The sequence below is a fragment of the Mesoplodon bidens genome, assembly GCF_964165515.1.
Source record: "Mesoplodon bidens genome assembly, chromosome: 8".
Taxonomy (NCBI): domain Eukaryota; kingdom Metazoa; phylum Chordata; class Mammalia; order Artiodactyla; family Ziphiidae; genus Mesoplodon; species Mesoplodon bidens.
The window spans coordinates 107,486,169-107,504,147 of NC_138165.1; the positions used below are offsets into that span (position 1 = coordinate 107,486,169).

The following is a 17,979-nucleotide window of genomic DNA, read 5'->3' on the forward strand; positions in this document are numbered from 1 at the left end:
AGACTGCTCAGAACAAGATGATCTGCATTAATTTAGGTAATGCAACCAAGCCTAACCTTAGAATGCAATAAATCTAACCCAGCTAGAAGGCAAGTTTTAAAGTATCAAGGTCAAAACACTTCCACTGAAAAAGAATTAAACCAATGATAGAAAAGGTGCATACAAGAATTGCTTTTGTTTAACAAAAAGTTCTTATTTTACTAATGTGCAAATTAAGGTCAACCAAAAACTAAGAATGTGTTTAAGTGTCTTTCCAAGATGCTTCATCCTCTGAATTTTATATTTATTTTATTAGGTTGTAGTTGTAACACTAAAGAGGAAATACAAAATAAATAAGCAAAAAATAAACCCCTCTTTGGTTTTCATAAAGGGGTAAAGGCTAGATGGAAATAAATATTAAACAATATAAAATTCACCCTGGTTTCAAATCCTATTGTGAAAGCTACAGGCATGGGGTTTATTGTTTTCAATTACATTTTCACCTATAATCCCCAGGATCCAAATCAATGTTGTGTGCTATCTAAACCAACCCTCATTTTCTTTGTTGGAAAATTCAATATTGTCAACTCTAGGAATAGTGCTAACACTCTGTCTTAACAGAGTAACTGCAAAGATACATCTTTAGTGGTATTTCTTTAAGCCAGGGCTCAATAACCACTGGTTCAACTGAGTTCAAGGTTATCACGCTAATGAACAGCCTGTCATATCATCTGCCAGCAGTGAATTAGTTCCTACTGCAGATAATAATAGCAGCTGAGTTGATGCCATGTTGCAAAAGAAATCACTTGCTTAAATCTTGTCCTCCTTTTTTCCTGTATTTTGCTCTGTTGCACAGAGAGAAACCCTGGCACGCTCTGTCAATCCCTGTAATTAGCAAGATACGTACTTCCAACTGGGGGAGGAGGAAAGGCCATATTGGATTTGCTAGTCAGGGAGGAAATATACACACATCAATACTGTAAAATAACGGCAAATGTGAAAATAAAGAAAGCCATTTGTACAGTGGTAGACCAAACAAAGGAAAGCTCAACGAGCTTCCTGGTTGGCAGAAATAAAAATATATTGCCTTCTTCATAATGGTAACTTGCAAAAAAAAAAAAAAAAAAAAAAAAGGTTTATTTAAGAAACACTGAGGTACAAATAATTTTTTCCTGTGAGAAAAAGAAGCTGAGAGAACTGCTGGGTTGAAAGCTTAAAAAAATGCTTTACTGTAAAAAATTAAAGTACACACACACACACACACACACACACACATACATATAATATAAATGTCTTTTCAATCCTTAGTACTAATTAAGAGCTTCATGTATATCTTCAAGACACTTCATACAAGTTGACTTCCCTTGACGGACCTTCCTGCTACCAAACACTGAGCAGGCACCCTTAGAAAAGGCAGGGATCTATCTTTACCTTTGCTGCTTTAACCAGCCTGTCACAAGTCCCACAGTGGTACAAGTTGTCGTAGTCAAAGACTTCCTCTTCCACATACATGTTCCAGAGTGCATCTTCCAAACCTGATACATTTCTGACCGCTACTGTGAGATCTAAGAAGTCTTCCTGAAATACACATGAATATAACATTGAAAAAACTATTCCACAGAGGTTCACAAACATCACCAATTCATACATACACTGGGAATAATCAGATATATTTTTTTCTAAAACACATATATTTTTTCTATATATGAAGGTAGAGATCTCCTGATTAGATACTGTGAAATTCATAACAATAAATCATTCTTTCTAAACCAAACTATAACTTAGCTTAAAATACATCAGGAACCAGTTTACGAGTTCACTGTAGACACAACGAAACCTATTTCATCAGGAAATAAGACAAACCATTTAATACACGAATTGAAAAGAGTGTATGTGCAGGGTTATTAGTGCTGTCTTAGTCTCTAGGCTGGCATGGCAAGGCCAGGGTTGGACTCTTTCATGTAAACTCTTCTTCCTCCTCTTCTGCTAGGGCTGGTTTAAGAAAAAAATTATTTTGAGCCAGGATACAAAGGTATTTTTACGAAAATTAAGAGTGTATTTTGCAAAATGCGAGTCTACCAATTCTACTAAAAGTACATTTGAATTACAACATATTTCTAGTAATAAACAGTTACAATTTGACAAGTTTAAAGCACATTTATAATTTTGTGTGCATGTCTGTGCAACAGCATTACCTTAAGGGATTATGGGGATTGTACAATAATAGCACTAATTAGTTCAAGGTGGAAATCTCAAGTAATAAAAGTAACATTCATATATGATTTATAATATAAATATGTGAAAAGTTAATGTCTGTAGTTTATAACATGCCTTCATATATGTTATGTTTTGAAATTACTTTGTGAATCATTACATTATACTGGTCAATCATACAGTAATCCAAAGACATACAACATCTTAATATTTCCAAACTAGGCTGGCCAAACCTTCTATTAGCATAGGCAATAAGGGCCAAAAAGTCTTTTTTATGCCCAACACTTTCATAAAAAATAGAAATATATATACATATATATATTCTAAAAAAGCAATTAATGCAACATTTAGAAAATGGCATTTAATTATTTTACTCATATAGTCAAATACAGAAACTTTCTAAAACTCTTGCCATAAAAAATATTTTTATTAAAGGACAACTGTTCAGTGATAATCATTTGCTATATAAGATTTGTAGTGCAAGTAGTGATTATTATATTTATATGAGCAAATTTCCAATTAGATGAAATGGGCAATCTCTGTTATGACAAAGAATTGAAGGTTACACTAGCTTAAACAGGATTATAATATCTTTATATAAATAATATTTAAACCTAAGCACACACATACAAATGAACTTTCTGAGGGGTGTCAATAAACTAAATTCAATATTTAATTACAGATCTAACTGTCAATTTAAACATTCCTCAGTATTCTCTATTTTTATTACTTCTCTAAGTAACTTTCTTTATAATATTCCAACCACCAACCATGATGATATTGGCTTTTCTCATAAGGTCACTGGTCCCTACTTGTAAACACCCCCCAAATCTACTTTCTAAATATTAGAGTACTAAATAAATGATTAAAGCTACATCTTAAGATATCTACTTCTTTCAGTTTACATGGAAAAATCTGGATTATAAATTTATAATCTGGGTGTAGCTAGAGTACAAGAAAAAAACTGATAAAGTTATTTCTAGTAATAAACACATTAATCCTCATGTGGTATAGATCACAGATTGAATTGCATGAATTATAATTTATGATTTAACTTATTACTAAAATACTCTTGCATATTCACCTGCTTTTCACTGACATTCTTACATTCTTTACAAACAATCTGGTTAACAATGGTTCCGTGATATAGACGATTGATGAGGTCATGGCCGGAGGTCCCAACTAAAGAAGTTTCCAGAGCACTAAAGAGAATGCGATTCAGTTCCTGTACATCATGTTGCCTCATTTCCTATAAAACAGGTAACTTTTAAATGTAATTTTGTGCTTCAGATTTTTAAAAACAGATTTTTAAAGTGATATTAGTTTAAAAACACAAGACGTATCTAGAAATCCAAAGGTAAGCCTCGATCAAATGTAAGGATGACTGTGCTAAACAAGCTGAGAGCAGCTAAGAGACCAGCACCTATTTCTACTTTTACTACAAAATGAAAATATAAACAGACGGTGTTCAGTGTGTACATATAACTCAATTCACTTGAAAACAGGAAAGTGTATTTATTCTGTGGGACACCATACACATGGCTGGGCCACAGAGAGGAGAGGGGAAGAAGGAACATACAGGCACAGAGCAGTCTCTCTAAGAGCCGGCAGTGTGTGCACAGTGGAATCTCAGCTCAGAGGGACTGGTAAACACTCTGAATTATCAGCATTTGAAAAGAACTAGAATTTGCTGCTTTGATATACAGACCAACTAAAGGAAGACTAACACAGTGCTACTGAGAAAAATTCTGATGGAACCTGCTTTAATCTAAGAATCATGCAACTGTATGTGAACAGGCTGAACTACTCCCAAAGAGCCATTTATAAACCCAAAGCCAAGGGGCACACCAACACTTAGAAGTGGAGAAAACAAGAAAGAACCAGCACAGGAACCCGAGGAAGAGCCAGGCAGCGGAGAACCAGGAGAGCGAGGTCACAGGAACAGCGGAGGGGTGGTGGGCGCTACTACTGAGGGCTGTGGAGAGACGAGCGGCGTCTCCAGGACCTGGCGTGAGAGTGCCGTGAGTGACTTTCACAAGAAGGCAGGAAGCGGGCAGAGAGCAAATGGAAAGCGCAGAAGTAGAGGCAGTGAGGGACGATGACTTTGAAGATAAGTGTCATATGAAGAGAAGCTGATAAAGTAGATGGAAGCTGGAGTAACACGTGGGACTCAGGATCTTTTTCTTAGTTTTAACACACAAGACACTAGATGATATAAATTTCTGCAATATCACTGGTTCTGATGGGACAGAAAACTTGTGGAAGTTTCAAAATCTGTTTCTGAATGATCCTAAATTTGGCAAAGGTGACTCAGAGACCCTCTCTACCACTGCAGGTCCAGTCCTAGAGGGTTTACTACATGATTTTATTTAGAAATCAATCAATCAATCAAGTTTTCACAGTTTTTTAAGAAGTATGAAGCCAGCAATTGAGAGGAAGCTCATTATCAAAAACAAAGGGAAATCCATCAACTGATGACTAGATTAAAAAAAAACACAAACCACTGTGGCATACCCATCCAACAGAAGATTATCTGGCAATAAAAAGGAATGAAGTGATGATACATACTACAACACGAATGAATTTTGAAAACATTACTTTAAGTGAAAGAAGCTAGTTACAAAAGTTCACATCTTATACAATACCATTTTTGTGCAGTGTCCAGAACAGGCAAATCCACAGAGACAGAGAGATTACTGGTGGCCAGGGACTCAGGGGAAAGGGCATGCAGGGTGTGGGGGACTGGTAATGGGTATGGGGTTTCTTTCTGGGGTGGTGAAATGTTCTAAAATTGACTGTAGTGATGCTTGTACAACTCTGTGAATATACTAAAAACACCCACTGAATTGTACCCTTTAAAAGAGGGAAGCTTAGGGCATAAGAATTATATCTCAATAAAGCAGTTTTTTTTTTAAACAAGGAAAGAAAAAGAGAATTAACCCTAAGCCCCTGCCCTACACCAGAAACTCAACACACACTCTTTAGGGAATGTATTACACCCCACTGTACTCCCAAGCCCAAGCCCCACCTCTCTAACCACATGGCATCATCTAGTTAATGAGTGTTTCTGGTTAAAAGACAAGAGTTTATAGTTTATTTTTGAAGGCAACATCCCCTTATTCTGATCATTGTCTATTTAAATTCTGTGATGGTCTCCCATACCTTCATCTCTGCATCTATTCCATAAAAAACCGCAGACCTAGCTTTGATTTTATACAGCTAACAGCTCATCAATATCGACAACACACATCTTAGTGCTGACAAATGTTTAGTGTTTGTATACAGTGAAATACTTTTTAGGAACTCAACAAAAAAACAAGAGGACGTCCACACACAGTAGGATACAGGAAGAAAATGAAGACAGTCAGGAGAAAGGCAGGACAGTGAAAATGAAAAGACCTGCTGAGAATGGTTTCACTGTTTTGCTTGAAGCAAATGTTCAAATTGGAACACCCAGATTCAAACACACAAGCATGCCATAAAGGCAGACAGAATTACTGCCAGTCAGCTTTTTAAGTTGATACGCAGTTTGCTATAAAAATGGCAATTTCCATTAATGTAACAGGTGGTATATCTCAACTAGACTATACAAATGGTAGAAATGATAAAACCCAGCTCTTATACTTCTCCCTGTATCTTCAACCCTCTCCCTCAACCCCAAATCACACTCATTCATAAAATCCTGGATACAGCCAAGTGTCTAAAAATGTTTTACTGGTTTGTAATTATCTAATATTAGAAGTAAATATTTAAACAATATCTTGAGACCATAAGACAAAATTAAAGGAGAAGTTAGATAACATTATGAAGCCAGTGTTCAGTCTTTACTGCTGGTCACTCTTCCCTGGAGAAGCTGACCTTCGTACCTCATCACTGGTCCACCCAAAGCTGTCAGTGAGGTCTGCGGTGGACGCAGCTTCCTGGTCTAAGAGCAGAAGCTGTGCAAACAACCGCTGTAACTGCAAAGGTATGATTCGGACCTGAATGAGAAAAAAATGCATTTCTAAATATCTTTCAAATGCTGGTTGGGCCTTTTTAAAAGAACTGCATACTAATTTTCTCCTACCTCCTAGTTCATTTAGTTCACTTGGGAGAAAATTTATAAATACTGTAAAGGGTGAATGAAGATTCATTTTTCTTTGAAAATTTTAATTCAATACAATTCTTAGCTATACTGACATATCACAGATCAGTATTAAAACCCAAACAGGCCCTAATAAACCACCCGATTATTTACAGAATGACAGTATTTCAAGTCTCTAATAGTTCATCCTTTCTCCAAAATACCTCAGTTACAGACATACTCCCTATGAGGAATTTTCCAGTCACAAGTATCTCACAGGGCTGGCTGCACCCTCCGTTGCTTTCTTCCTACTGGCGCCACGCCCGTTCCTGCCTGTGTGCTCTGGGCCAGGGCCCTGAGAAGGCTGCCTGGAGCCTGATCTGAAGACTGGACTTAAATATCTAAAGTAAGAATAAGCCTTTAGAAAACTTTATGGCAATTTTGCATTGCCACAGCATTTTTATTATATCCAGTGAAAGTCTGATCTGCAACAGATTGCGAATAAAAAAACAAAAAAAACGGGCTCTTTGCCACACGGGGAGTTGGAGAAGCATTGGGCTGGATCATGAAAGACTCTTAATAAGAAGTACAGGGCTGGACTTCCCTGGTGGCGCATTGGTTAAGAATCTGCCTGCCACGGGATTCCCTGGTGGCGCAGTGGATAAGAATCCGCCTGCCAATGCAGGGGACACGGGTTCAAGCCCTGGTCCGGGAAGATCCCACATGACGCAGAGCAGCTAAGCCTGTGCGCCACAACTACTGAGCCTGCGCTCTAGAGCCCACGAGCCACAACTACAGAGCATGTGTGCTGCAACTACTGAAGCCGGCATGCCTACACGCCTAGAGCCCGTGCTCTGCAACAAGAGAAGCCACCGCAATGGAAAGCCTTCGCACTGCAACGAAGAGTAGCCCCCATTCGTGGCAACCAGAGATAAACCCTGTGCGCAGCAACAAAGACGTAACTCAGACAAAAATAAATAAATGAATAAATAAATTTATTTAAAAAAAAAAAAGAATCTGCCTGCCAATGCAGGGGACACGGGTTCAAGCCCTGGTCCGGGAGGGCCCCTCATGCCGCGGAGCAACTAAGCCATGCACCACAACTTTTGAGCCAGCGCTCTAGAGCCCACGAGCCACAACTACTGAGCCTGTGTGCCACAACTACTGAAGCCCACGTGCCTAGAGTCTGTGCTCCGCAACAAGAAGAGCCACCGCAATGAGAAGCCTGTGCTCAGCAACAAAGACCCAAGGCAGCCAAAAATAAATAAATGAATAAATAAATATATTTAAAAAAAAAAAAGTACAGGGCTTCCCTGGTGGCACAGTGGTTGAGAATCTGCCTGCCAGTGCAGGGGACGTGGGTTCGATCCCTGGTCCGGGAAGATCCCACATGCTGTGGAGCAGCTAAGCCCGAGCACCACAACTACTGAGCCTGTGCTCTAGAGCCTGCGAGCCACAACTACTGAGCCCACGAGCCACAACTACTGAAGCCCGCACACCTAGAGCCTGTGCTCTGCAACAAGAGAAGCCACCACAATGAGAAGCCTGCACACCACAACAAGGAGTAGCCCCCACTCGCCACAACTAGAGAAAGCCCGCGTCCAGCAACAAAGACCCAACGCAGCCAAAAGTAAATAATAAATAAATGTATTAAAAAATTTATTTTAAAAGAAGTACAGATTTTAGGAGACTTCCCTGGAGGTCCAGTGGTTAAGACTCAGCGCTTCCACTGCTGGGGGGCGTGAGTTTGATCCCTAGTCGGGCAACTGAGATCCTGCACGCCACACAGCATGGCCAAAAAAAAAAACTACAGATTTTAGTCTGAGGGTGATGAAGTTCTGAATGATATTTAAGCAAGGGAGAAACATGATTAGATACGCATTTACAGTAAACCAATCCCTCACTCAATTTACTTCCAGAATACCAAACTGAAAGAATACTGGCCCCTTATTTTTTGTTGTTGCTACAAGTAAGTGCATTAAGTGGACTTTTTGGTGTGCTAGTGCAGACAACTCGTGAGTATGTCCTTAATGGAGAGAGAGGTATGTCTAAAAAGCAGCAGCGGCACTGCATCTGCATAAGTAATTCTCTGTTGGAAGGGCAGTTCCCTTAACAGTAAGGTACAGGCCAAGACACTTTCTGAAAATAAAGATCATATTTGGTAATTAATAAAATTATTGATTCCTACGAATAAGCAACTTCATTCTTGCCTTAAAACATTTCCTCAGTACTCCAGAAAACCCCTGTGAATCAAAGATTTTAATACCTTTGCGTCAGGTTTATCCTTATCCTCTAACGAACCAAGCTCTTCCGGGCCAAGAGAAAATAAAGCTTCTAAACAAAAAAGTAGAATCACAGATGTAAATGACATTATCTCATTTTTGAAAACTGTTTTAGAAAGCCAAGGCCACCAGTAAGTAAAAATCAGTTAAAGATTCAGAAATATGACTTGACAATATTTACACCCTTACCCTATACATCTTGCTTTCTGGTACTGTTATTTTTAACCACTGACCCTATTAGAAAGTGGGAAGCTAAGGTTTCAACAAGGGAGAGCTGTAAAAGGAAAATTATACATATAAAAACCGTAACATCAGAAATCTTTGGTGGCTTCCTATTGCCTATGGCAGTGGGTCCCAAAAGCCACATGAGGAATACTAGGAAATACACAATATATAATAGTGTCACACGTGTTTGTTAACAAGCCACATGTGAGACTTCCAACCATTCTTTCATGAGAAGGAGCACCTTTAACTCTGAGATAACGCCCTTCCCATTTGGGTATGAAAATATCTTTTCTGCATTGAGGGTAATAACAGATGGTGGTGACCTTACCTGGAAAAAGACGTTGGCAACCCAGTGCCGGTCTCCAGAACTTGTTTATAATTCAATGTCTGGGTACGCCACCCAGTGGGGCGTATCTGAATCTTTTGGGAAGTCTATATTCAAACAGATAGGAACACCTACTGGGAGACTCCGATATACTCCAGGGAGATAAGGGATGGGACGGGTGTGGCCTTGCACTGAAAACCACTGCTGCCTTAGTGATTACTGTTATGTTATATTCCTCCTGAGCTCCCGGCAGGAACAGGGAAAGACACTACATGAAGGTTACAAACATAAAGGTTAAAGCATAAAAACCATACAAAGACTTCCACAGTCATCTCCCACTACTCCCAGGTACACTGATCTGGGAGTACAGTGGAACCCAATCTACTCCTATTCATTTAAATATGATTCCAAAAAGTTGCAAAAATTTCCCCTCAGTTCTCTGCCAGTCCTTACCCTTTCCAAATTGTACGCCTTCTTCAATAAGCTTCAGGATCTGCGCTACGCCTTACTAGGAGTGTGCGAGTCACACTAAGGTGTCGGCCCATGTGCTTGGCTGGCCACCCCCTTAGCTAGAGAGAAGGGGGCCCGGGGCTCTGAGCCCTTTCTTCTCAGCGGCACTCTCCATGACCTGCCTGCCTTCCCCAACAGTCGCCTTCCTCACCCTCTTCTTAAGGCTACTTCTCTACTTTAAGTTGCCCTTGAACTTCAATTATACTAAAACTTGGGAAAAACTTAACCTCCCTAGGGACCCGCTTATTCATGCTCCAAATTTCTAACGGTGGAACTACTGAAGGCACTGGGGGGATATTTTTATGGAGTGGATGGAGTCACAGACAAGAGGCAACACTCAAATCCACATGCACTTCGACCCGTTAGAATGGTCCTGGGAAGGGGATAATGGTAATTATACACTAAATCTCTGGAGGCAGGACGTCTCTGTAAGCTTAGAAGCAACAGAAAATGTCACAAAACTTTGCTAAATTTGGTAGTGGTGGGAAGGGGGATGAGATACTGGATACAGGATGAGCCAGGTTGTCTGTCCTCGGAATATGGAGACATGGTGGGGAGCTGAGCTACAGTCATGGAGCTTCATAGCTGGGGGCCCCCGGTCAGGGCCATGTGAAGGCAGAGGAATCTTCACACTGAAATCAAGGGAACACAGAGACTAAGACCCTTGTGGAGGAGGCTGGTTTGCAGAGGAGGAATGGGACAAACATGTAGAGAAAAATAGGGGCAAGAAATCAAGGGTCCAAGGAGGTCAGGGTGGCTTCCTGTAGGTGATTTCTAGGAGATTCCTCTATATTCTTACAGTAAACCTCCCTTTTAATTGAGCTACTTTGAGTGGGTTTCTGTTCCTTATACACAGTCCCTTATCTAACACCTTGGATCTCTGGAATTCAGAATTTCCAGATTTTAGAAAGGTAATACGAAGAAAGGGTCCAATATGTTAACGTTACATCCCCAGCAGAGTCTGGGACAAACAGTATCTATTAATCAAGGACTTAATATTCCTGTAACAAGGGAGGGTGGGAGGGAGGGAGATGCAAGAGGGAGGAGATATGGGGATATATGTATATGTATAACTGATTCACTTTGTTATAAAGCAGAAACTAACACACCACTGTAAAGCAATTATACTCCAATAAAGATGTAAAAAAAAAAAAACTTTAGGCAGTCTCTAGCCTAAAGCATTATACAATTCCAGAGAATAAAAAAAAAATGTGAAAGTTAAAAAAAATATATTCCTGTAACAAATGTATGACTGCTCAACCAAGTGAGATAATTAAGGCTATAAACAGTCTCACAGCAGGTCAAGCTCTCAGGCCAAACAAGTTCAGATTATTAGGTCAGGCTGTCAGAGTTTTCCAGATTTCAGAACTTCAGATAAACGATTGTGGACTGTATGAATAATGTGACAATCCCTCCCCACTCCAAAAGGAAGCATATAACTGTACTGAGTAACTCTGGTTTGAGTGTTTATTACTTTGAGAAACTCAAAAATACAAATGGTGTACAATAATGAAGGCTGGCACTCATGACAAAATTGTCTATGGTGTACTTTAAATGATAGGAATTCGAAAAGAAATACATTGCCTTATTTTTTTTTATCTTGTTACGTAACATGACTGATCACACAAAGTATTCATAATTTAAGCTTCATCTTCCTCTGCAGAATTACCAATTTAAGTCCCTCATTAGCAACAATTAACACACACTGTCGAATACACATTTAAAATACTTTGTCTATTTGTGATTCTGCATAATTAATTACAGGGAGATACGAGGATACATATTACCAGCCAAATGCATGTAACATAGCATACCTCTGAATTCAGGTGTGAAATGAAGAGTCTGAAGAAGGGAATTGAGGTAACAGGTTCCACCCTGATTTCTGATTCCACTTAAATTGGTGAATTCTCTAGGAGCAGGTGGCTCCAAAGCTTTGGTCTTTAATTTCTTCCCTTTTCCATAATGATCATTTGACACACTGGAATAATCCTCTTCAAACAGGTCCCCAAACATTGTGAAACTAAATACTACCCTTAAAAAATATATAACATGTTATAGAAACGTTTTTATTAAAAAAAAAAAAAAAAACTTCCCCACATCTCCCTTTTATACTTGGGAGTCTCCATTTTAAGTCACTCTTTAGAAAGTACAGACAGTAGTTCGGGCTTTGGAGGCGGCAAGACCTGAATTTTTTCATCCCTGCTCCGCACTACCTGTGCGACCGTGGGCAGGTTACTTAACCCGCGTTCTTGTAAGTAAAATGCGATACCAACTGTCACGCGGGGTCATTTAAACAATCAAATAACATATTGAAAGAAAGGCATTTAGGGTACAGGGTTTAGCCCACAATAAATGACAGCTGTTTTTAAAAAGGCATATTGATATCACTTGTGAAAAAAGAAAGACAACCCATCCATACACCTAATCTGCTCAGGTAGCAGAGCCACAGCTAGATTCTGAGCGTTGACAGTGGCCTAGGGACCATGAGTCACTTCCTAAAATCTCTGCTTCTCAAACTCCTTGCACCAGATTATGACACTTAAATAAGTTAAAGGGAACAAATTAATCTTTATAGTAGTTTAGTACATGTCCCCGAAGCCGGACAGCCGGGCGGAGATTCAGTGGGAAAAAAACACTGCCATTAAAAAAAAACAACACAAAAAACAAACAAAAAAATCCCACTGCCATTTAAATCATGGAGCCTCGGGGGCTTTCAACATGTATCCATCCAGTGATCCCAACATGAGCTCCTGGGATCTAAAGAATCCACTCAAGGTCTCACATCGAGTGTGGAGGCGGGTCACCTGGAGACGAGAAAGGCCAGGCGCCTAGCACAGTTCCTAAGCGATAGGAAACGCTGAAATGCTATTATTTGCCTTTTCAACCCGTTCCTCAGAAGAAAAGCACAAAAAATGGAACTTGAAAGTGCGGCCTCGAGCGCGTGGTCTAGATTCCGGTCTCCTCCACTCCACGGTCAGACCAGGCCCTCAAGCCCTCCAAGCCACCGAGCCCAGGCGCGCGAGGAGGCAGAGGTCCCCGCGGCGGGGGACCGCAGCCCCACACCAGGAGGACGCTGCATCCCGGGGCCGGCCCGGGCAGCCTCTCGCCTCGGCCCCGCTCATCCCTCCCGAGATTCCCCGGTCGCAGGCCCCACTTACTGCCTAAAGCCCAGACCCCCGCCCCGGCCAAAACTCGAAGCGAAAGAACACGCCTCTACCGGGGACCGCCATGTTGACGTGGGTAGCTCTCCCGCGGCAAAGCGCGTGAGCGATTTATGGAACGCACGGACTACGTCTCCCAGGATGCCCGGCGGGGTAGCGCCGGCCCGCGGCGCGGGGCCTTATGGGCAATGTAGTTCTTTTGGCCTGAGAATGCGGGAGTCGCGTTGGGTGGACAGTGCTCGCTTCCTTGTCTGCTGGAGGGTTCGCAAGTCCGCTCGGTGAGCCGGCCACTCATTCGTTCACTTTTTAAAGTTTATTTTTATTTCTGTTCGCAACTCATGTGAGTTGCAGTAGAGATTACAAAGATCGCTTGTCATTTGGCCCGGCTAATGCCAAGTTACTTAAACCTTGGAAACATTTGTGTAGGGCTTCAAGAGTGCCGTGCACTTACAGAGACATTTTACAGGTGTATCTCCAGTGAAAAATGTTCCAAGTAACTTTGATCCTTTATAACATCCTCAGTGCTTACTTTGTCTGCGCCAACTCTCATACACAAGAGTACGCCAAAAATACTTCAAAATCTCCTCTCTTGCCCTCTTGAGCACCTTTGGTGGACTCTTTCAATAGCCTATTTAGGCTCTTCTGGCCGTCCCTCCTGTCGAATGAGGACGACGGGAAGAAAATCATCTTGACTTCAGCTAAAGATTTGAGAGATTGAGAACAGCAATAGCGATAGACGAAGCCACAAGGCAGGAGTCAAAGTGAATGCGAGCCTAAGGGATTTGTATTTGGAACATAGCGACATTCTTGTGGCTGCAAATGTTCAGGAAGTGTCGGTAGGGAAAGAACTGGAGGCAGGGGACCAGCTGAAAGGTTGGAGGTCTAGACCAGGAAACCACAGTGGGAATCGCATCTTCTCAGTTCTTATCAGTCTTCCCTCGGCCACCTTGCCCCCTTGGCAGCCTCCTCTTCATGATTCTCATCCCTGGCTCCAAGGCACTCTATCCTGCTGCTTCTCTTTCTGCCTTTTGACTGCTTCTTCTTTGCCCGCTGTGCTTCATTCCCCTCTTCCTAACAATGAATATTCCTCAAAGTTCCATTCCCTGCCCAAGAATTAGCACTGGAAGCTTAGCTTCTGAGGACGCAGGCTCACCCTTGTACCCAGCTGTATCCCGGCCATCTCAACAGTGCCTGGCTCATTACAGGATTCTAATAAATATGTGTTAAATGAATGAAAGGTCTGTTAACACCACCATCCTTCCCCTCATCCAGCATCAAAGTCTCGGAGCTGTCTTTGAAACTTCATCTTTTCTCCATGAATCCAATCATTTGTAACTCAAAGTATCACCTGGACAATGCTTCTTCTGTTTCCATGGCTCCCTCTCTGCTTTCCATGGCTCCCTATCTGCCTGTCAGACCCTCATTAAGTCTCACCCACGTTAGAATGACAACATTTTAGGTGGACTGCCGCTTTCTCCATCCCATCATGCACGTCACTACCAGATCCATCTGAGGCACACCCTGAGCTCGCATTTCTCTACCAAAGAGGCTTTGGTGATTCTCTGGTATCTAGTCCAGAAATTCCACCATGGTCCAAACACTATTTTTTTTTTAAATAAATTTATTTATTTATTTATTTTTGGCTGCCTTGGGTCTTGGTTGCTGCACGCAGGCTTTCACTAGTTGCGGCGAGCGGAGGCTACTCTTCATTGCAGGGTGCGAACTTCCCTCACCAGGGAAGCCCCAACTGTGGGTTTCTCATATTGATCCATGCCCTTTATTAGGTTGAGAAACTTCCCTTCTTTTCCTAGTTTGCTGAGAATTTTTATCAGAAATGGATGTTGGATTTTATCAAACATTTTTTTCTGTGCCTATTGAAATGATTACATGGTTTTACTTTTTTAGTTTATTTATATGGTGAATTACCTTGATTGATTTTCTAATGTTAAAACAGTCTTGCACTCCTGGAGTAAATCTCACTTGGTTATGACGTATTATATTTTTATGTATTACATGGTACATATATATGTTTATATTATTGAATTTGGTTTGTTAAATTTTTGTTTAGAATTTTTGCGTCTATGTTCTTGAGGGGTATTGGTCTATAGTGTAACCGAGCAGGGCCCTATGGGGCCTTCCCAGGACATGCCTTCCCCCATATCCTCTGCTTTAGCTCTTCTCTGAAGTACCTACATAATAGTAATTTTTTTTTCAGTTTCTATTCACAAAGAAAAAGCTCCAGTCCATCTTCTAATTTTTTTGAAAAATTCCTGACATTACAGAACTAAACTGAAATGTATTAATATTCTACTCTTACATTTCCATGACAAACAAAAGAATTTCATGGGCCAGAACAAACAAACAAACAAAAAAGCCAGGGTAGATAATAGTATTTGATGCAAATTTCCTGCGCTGTTTCGCAGATGTGGAAACCCCCCCACCAAATGGAAAAACTACTTGCTGACCATGAGCACAGACCCCCAGGCCTCCTGGAGCCTAAGGACTGATAATCTTAACCCCTGTGACACCGCCTTGCTGCCTCACCATCAGCCCATCACAGAATTGTGCACAAGTTGGGGCTTCCCTGGTGGCGCAGTGGTTGAGAGTCCGCCTGCCAATGCAGGGGACACGGGTTCATGCCCCGATCTGGGAAGATCCCACATGCCGCGGAGCGGCTGGGCCCGTGAGCCATGGCCGCTGAGCCTGCGCATCCGGAGCCTGTGCTCCGCAACGGGAGAGGCCACAACAGTGAGAGGCCCACGTACCGTTAAAAAAAAAAAAAAAAGAATTGTGCACAAGCTGACAGTACCCTGTGACAGCCCCACCTCACCTGCCCTTTAAAAATGCTTTGCCAAAACCCTTCAGGGAGCTTGAGACTTTTCAGGGCATGTACCACCTCGTCTCCTTGCATGGCCTTGCAGTAAACCTTTCTCTGCTCCAAACTCCTTATTTAGTTTTGTTATGTGGCAATGCTGGTCTCATAGACGAATTCTATGGTCTTGTAACAGGGAAGAGCAAAATCCGACTCCATGTTGGATCTGTTTCTTTTACTTTAACCTTTGCTACTCTAACCTTTGCTTTTCATTTACTTTTATTATTATAATCATACACAATGGCCTGCCTCAGGGAACCCTACCCCTCTGCCTGAATGTTAAACTAAAGGACCTTTGTTCAGCTCTCAGGGAGACAATCTGACCCTGCCCACCTGTGAATGGCTGCAGCAAAGAAGAAATTGACACATCCTCTCCCCCATGCTGGCCAAGCCAGGAGATATTTTGTGAAATTAATGGCCTTCTTACTTGACTTAGTCACCTCTTCACCCTCTCTGTTCTGTAAAAGAAACTGGTATCCAGACCCCGATAAGAGTTTTTTGGGGGATGCTTGCCTGAACACCTTGTCTCCCTATTTACTGGCCTGTCGTGGGGTGAGCAGAGTGAGCCTGGACTCGGTAACTGTCTCATAGAGTGAATTAGGAAATTCCCTATGCTTCTACTGGAGTATATTGTATCTATATTCCAGAATATTTTCTGGAATGATAATTGGTAGTACTTCTTTTTCCAATGTTTGGTACATTTATCAGTGAAGTTATCTGAGTTTGAGGTTTTATTTGTGGGAAAGTTTGTATTGCAAATTTAATTTAAATTTAAAATACATAAGTTATTTCTATTCAGCTTATTTATTTATTCTTGATTAAATTCTAGTAGTTTGCATCTTTTAAGAAATTTGTCCATTTCATCTAAGCTGTAGAATATATTGGCATAAACCTGTTCATGATATTCTCTTATTCTTTTAATATCTATAGAACCTGTAGCGATGCCACTTCTCTCATTGCTGATATTGGTCATTTCTTCTCTCTCTCTCTCTTTTTCTTTTTCTTTTTTTCTAATCAGTTTGGTTAGAGCTTTATCAAGTTAATTCAGTTTTTCAAAGAACGCGCTTTTGGGTTCATTGATTATCTCTACTGTTTTCTATTTTCTATTTCATTGATATCTATTCTAAAATAAGCCTACCTGCAGGTAGACCACTCACCACCATTTTTATTTTTCAGACATTTATCTGAAACTTTTCCAGTCACCAAGGTAAATGGTGACTAAGCAAATGTCACCAGTTATAGTTTGGGTGTCCTGGACGGAGCCATCTGGACCCCTAACAAAGTTTATGCCCCTAGGTTGGCTCTAGAATCCCTCACCAAATGGTCCTCAAGATCTAATCTGACACCAATGAGTTTACCCATGAAGGTGTCTAGAAAACCTTCATAGTGTAGTTTGGTCCGATGCAACAAACATTTCCTTGTGTGCTTTCTCTGTACGAGGCATAGCATGGGTATTGTGGGAGGAGAGTACAAATATGAAGATATGTCCCCTGACCTCAAGGAGTGCTTGATAGAGTGTGAGACAGATACAGAGATTCCTGATGGAGGATACCAGGCCTATTGGGGCAATCCCACAGCAAATGTCTAAACAGAGGACTGTGGAAGCAGAGGAAAGAGAAAGCAGTCCCAGCAGAGTGCTTCAGACAAACATTCGGTGGGTAACCCTATTATGTGACATATCTAGAGAAAGCAATTTAAAATAGATGACAAACACATTCCATCACGTCCCTAGAATGGGAGGTGGGGTTGTCAATCTTATCTCAACATTTCGGAAGCCTCAGAGGGTTTGGAAATGGAATAAGACAAGCAGTAACATCAAGCATTGCAGAGACTCTTGTCGACCTCAAGTTCACTGCCAGTGAGGAGGTCAGTGGCAAGGTGCTTCAAATCTTTCCTTGGAATCTGGGATGCCAATCACTTTCTGGGCAAAGAGTCTTTGGTACTCTGAAGATAAAATCCAAATTTTCCTTTGGGACAAATTGCAAATATACCAGCTTTATTGAAACTTACCCTCTTTTTTTTTTTTTTTATCATTCTGAGTCCTTAGGTTCCAAGAACATTGCTTAATGATTCTGTTTCTAAAAGGGCATTGCAGTGCAATGTCTCTGCTCATGGTAAAGATCAAAAGCTATCTCATCTGGAAAACATACTACTACCTGTTTCAGCAAATGCTTCTCATTCATTATCATCCTTATGAGTAATTCATTGGCAATGAGTATAATTTTTTTTTTATGTATGTCTAAATACACGCCCTCTCCTGAAGCAGGTTTTGTGCCTGTACTTATGCCGCTCCTGTTACATGAGCTTGGAATCCAGACAGCTGGATTGCTCTGGGCTGTAGTTAACAG

The 17,979-nt window shown here is 41.1% G+C and overlaps 1 protein-coding gene across 5 annotated transcripts in view; it reads right to left on the minus strand.

The window, feature by feature from the left end:
- USP40 (ubiquitin specific peptidase 40) overlaps positions 1-12,838 on the minus strand; it is a 99,631-nt gene extending 86,793 nt beyond the window's left edge. For 2 of the 5 annotated variants that reach the window (XM_081242731.1, XM_081242732.1), the window contains exons 1-6: positions 12,757-12,838; positions 11,413-11,630; positions 8,523-8,590; positions 6,060-6,173; positions 3,278-3,442; positions 1,411-1,557 (exon numbers count right to left, since the gene is read on the minus strand). In XM_081242731.1, the coding sequence (XP_081098857.1) occupies positions 1,411-1,557; positions 3,278-3,442; positions 6,060-6,173; positions 8,523-8,590; positions 11,413-11,611 (693 nt within the window). In that variant the 5' untranslated portion in view covers positions 11,612-11,630; positions 12,757-12,838. Of the gene's footprint in view, positions 1-1,410; positions 1,558-3,277; positions 3,443-6,059; positions 6,174-8,522; positions 8,591-9,091; positions 9,114-11,412; positions 11,631-12,756 lie in introns of those variants that run through there. The other 3 variants (XM_081242733.1, XM_081242735.1, XM_081242734.1) reach the window with 3 other exon arrangements.
- Between the last annotated feature and the right edge of the window lie 5,141 nt (positions 12,839-17,979).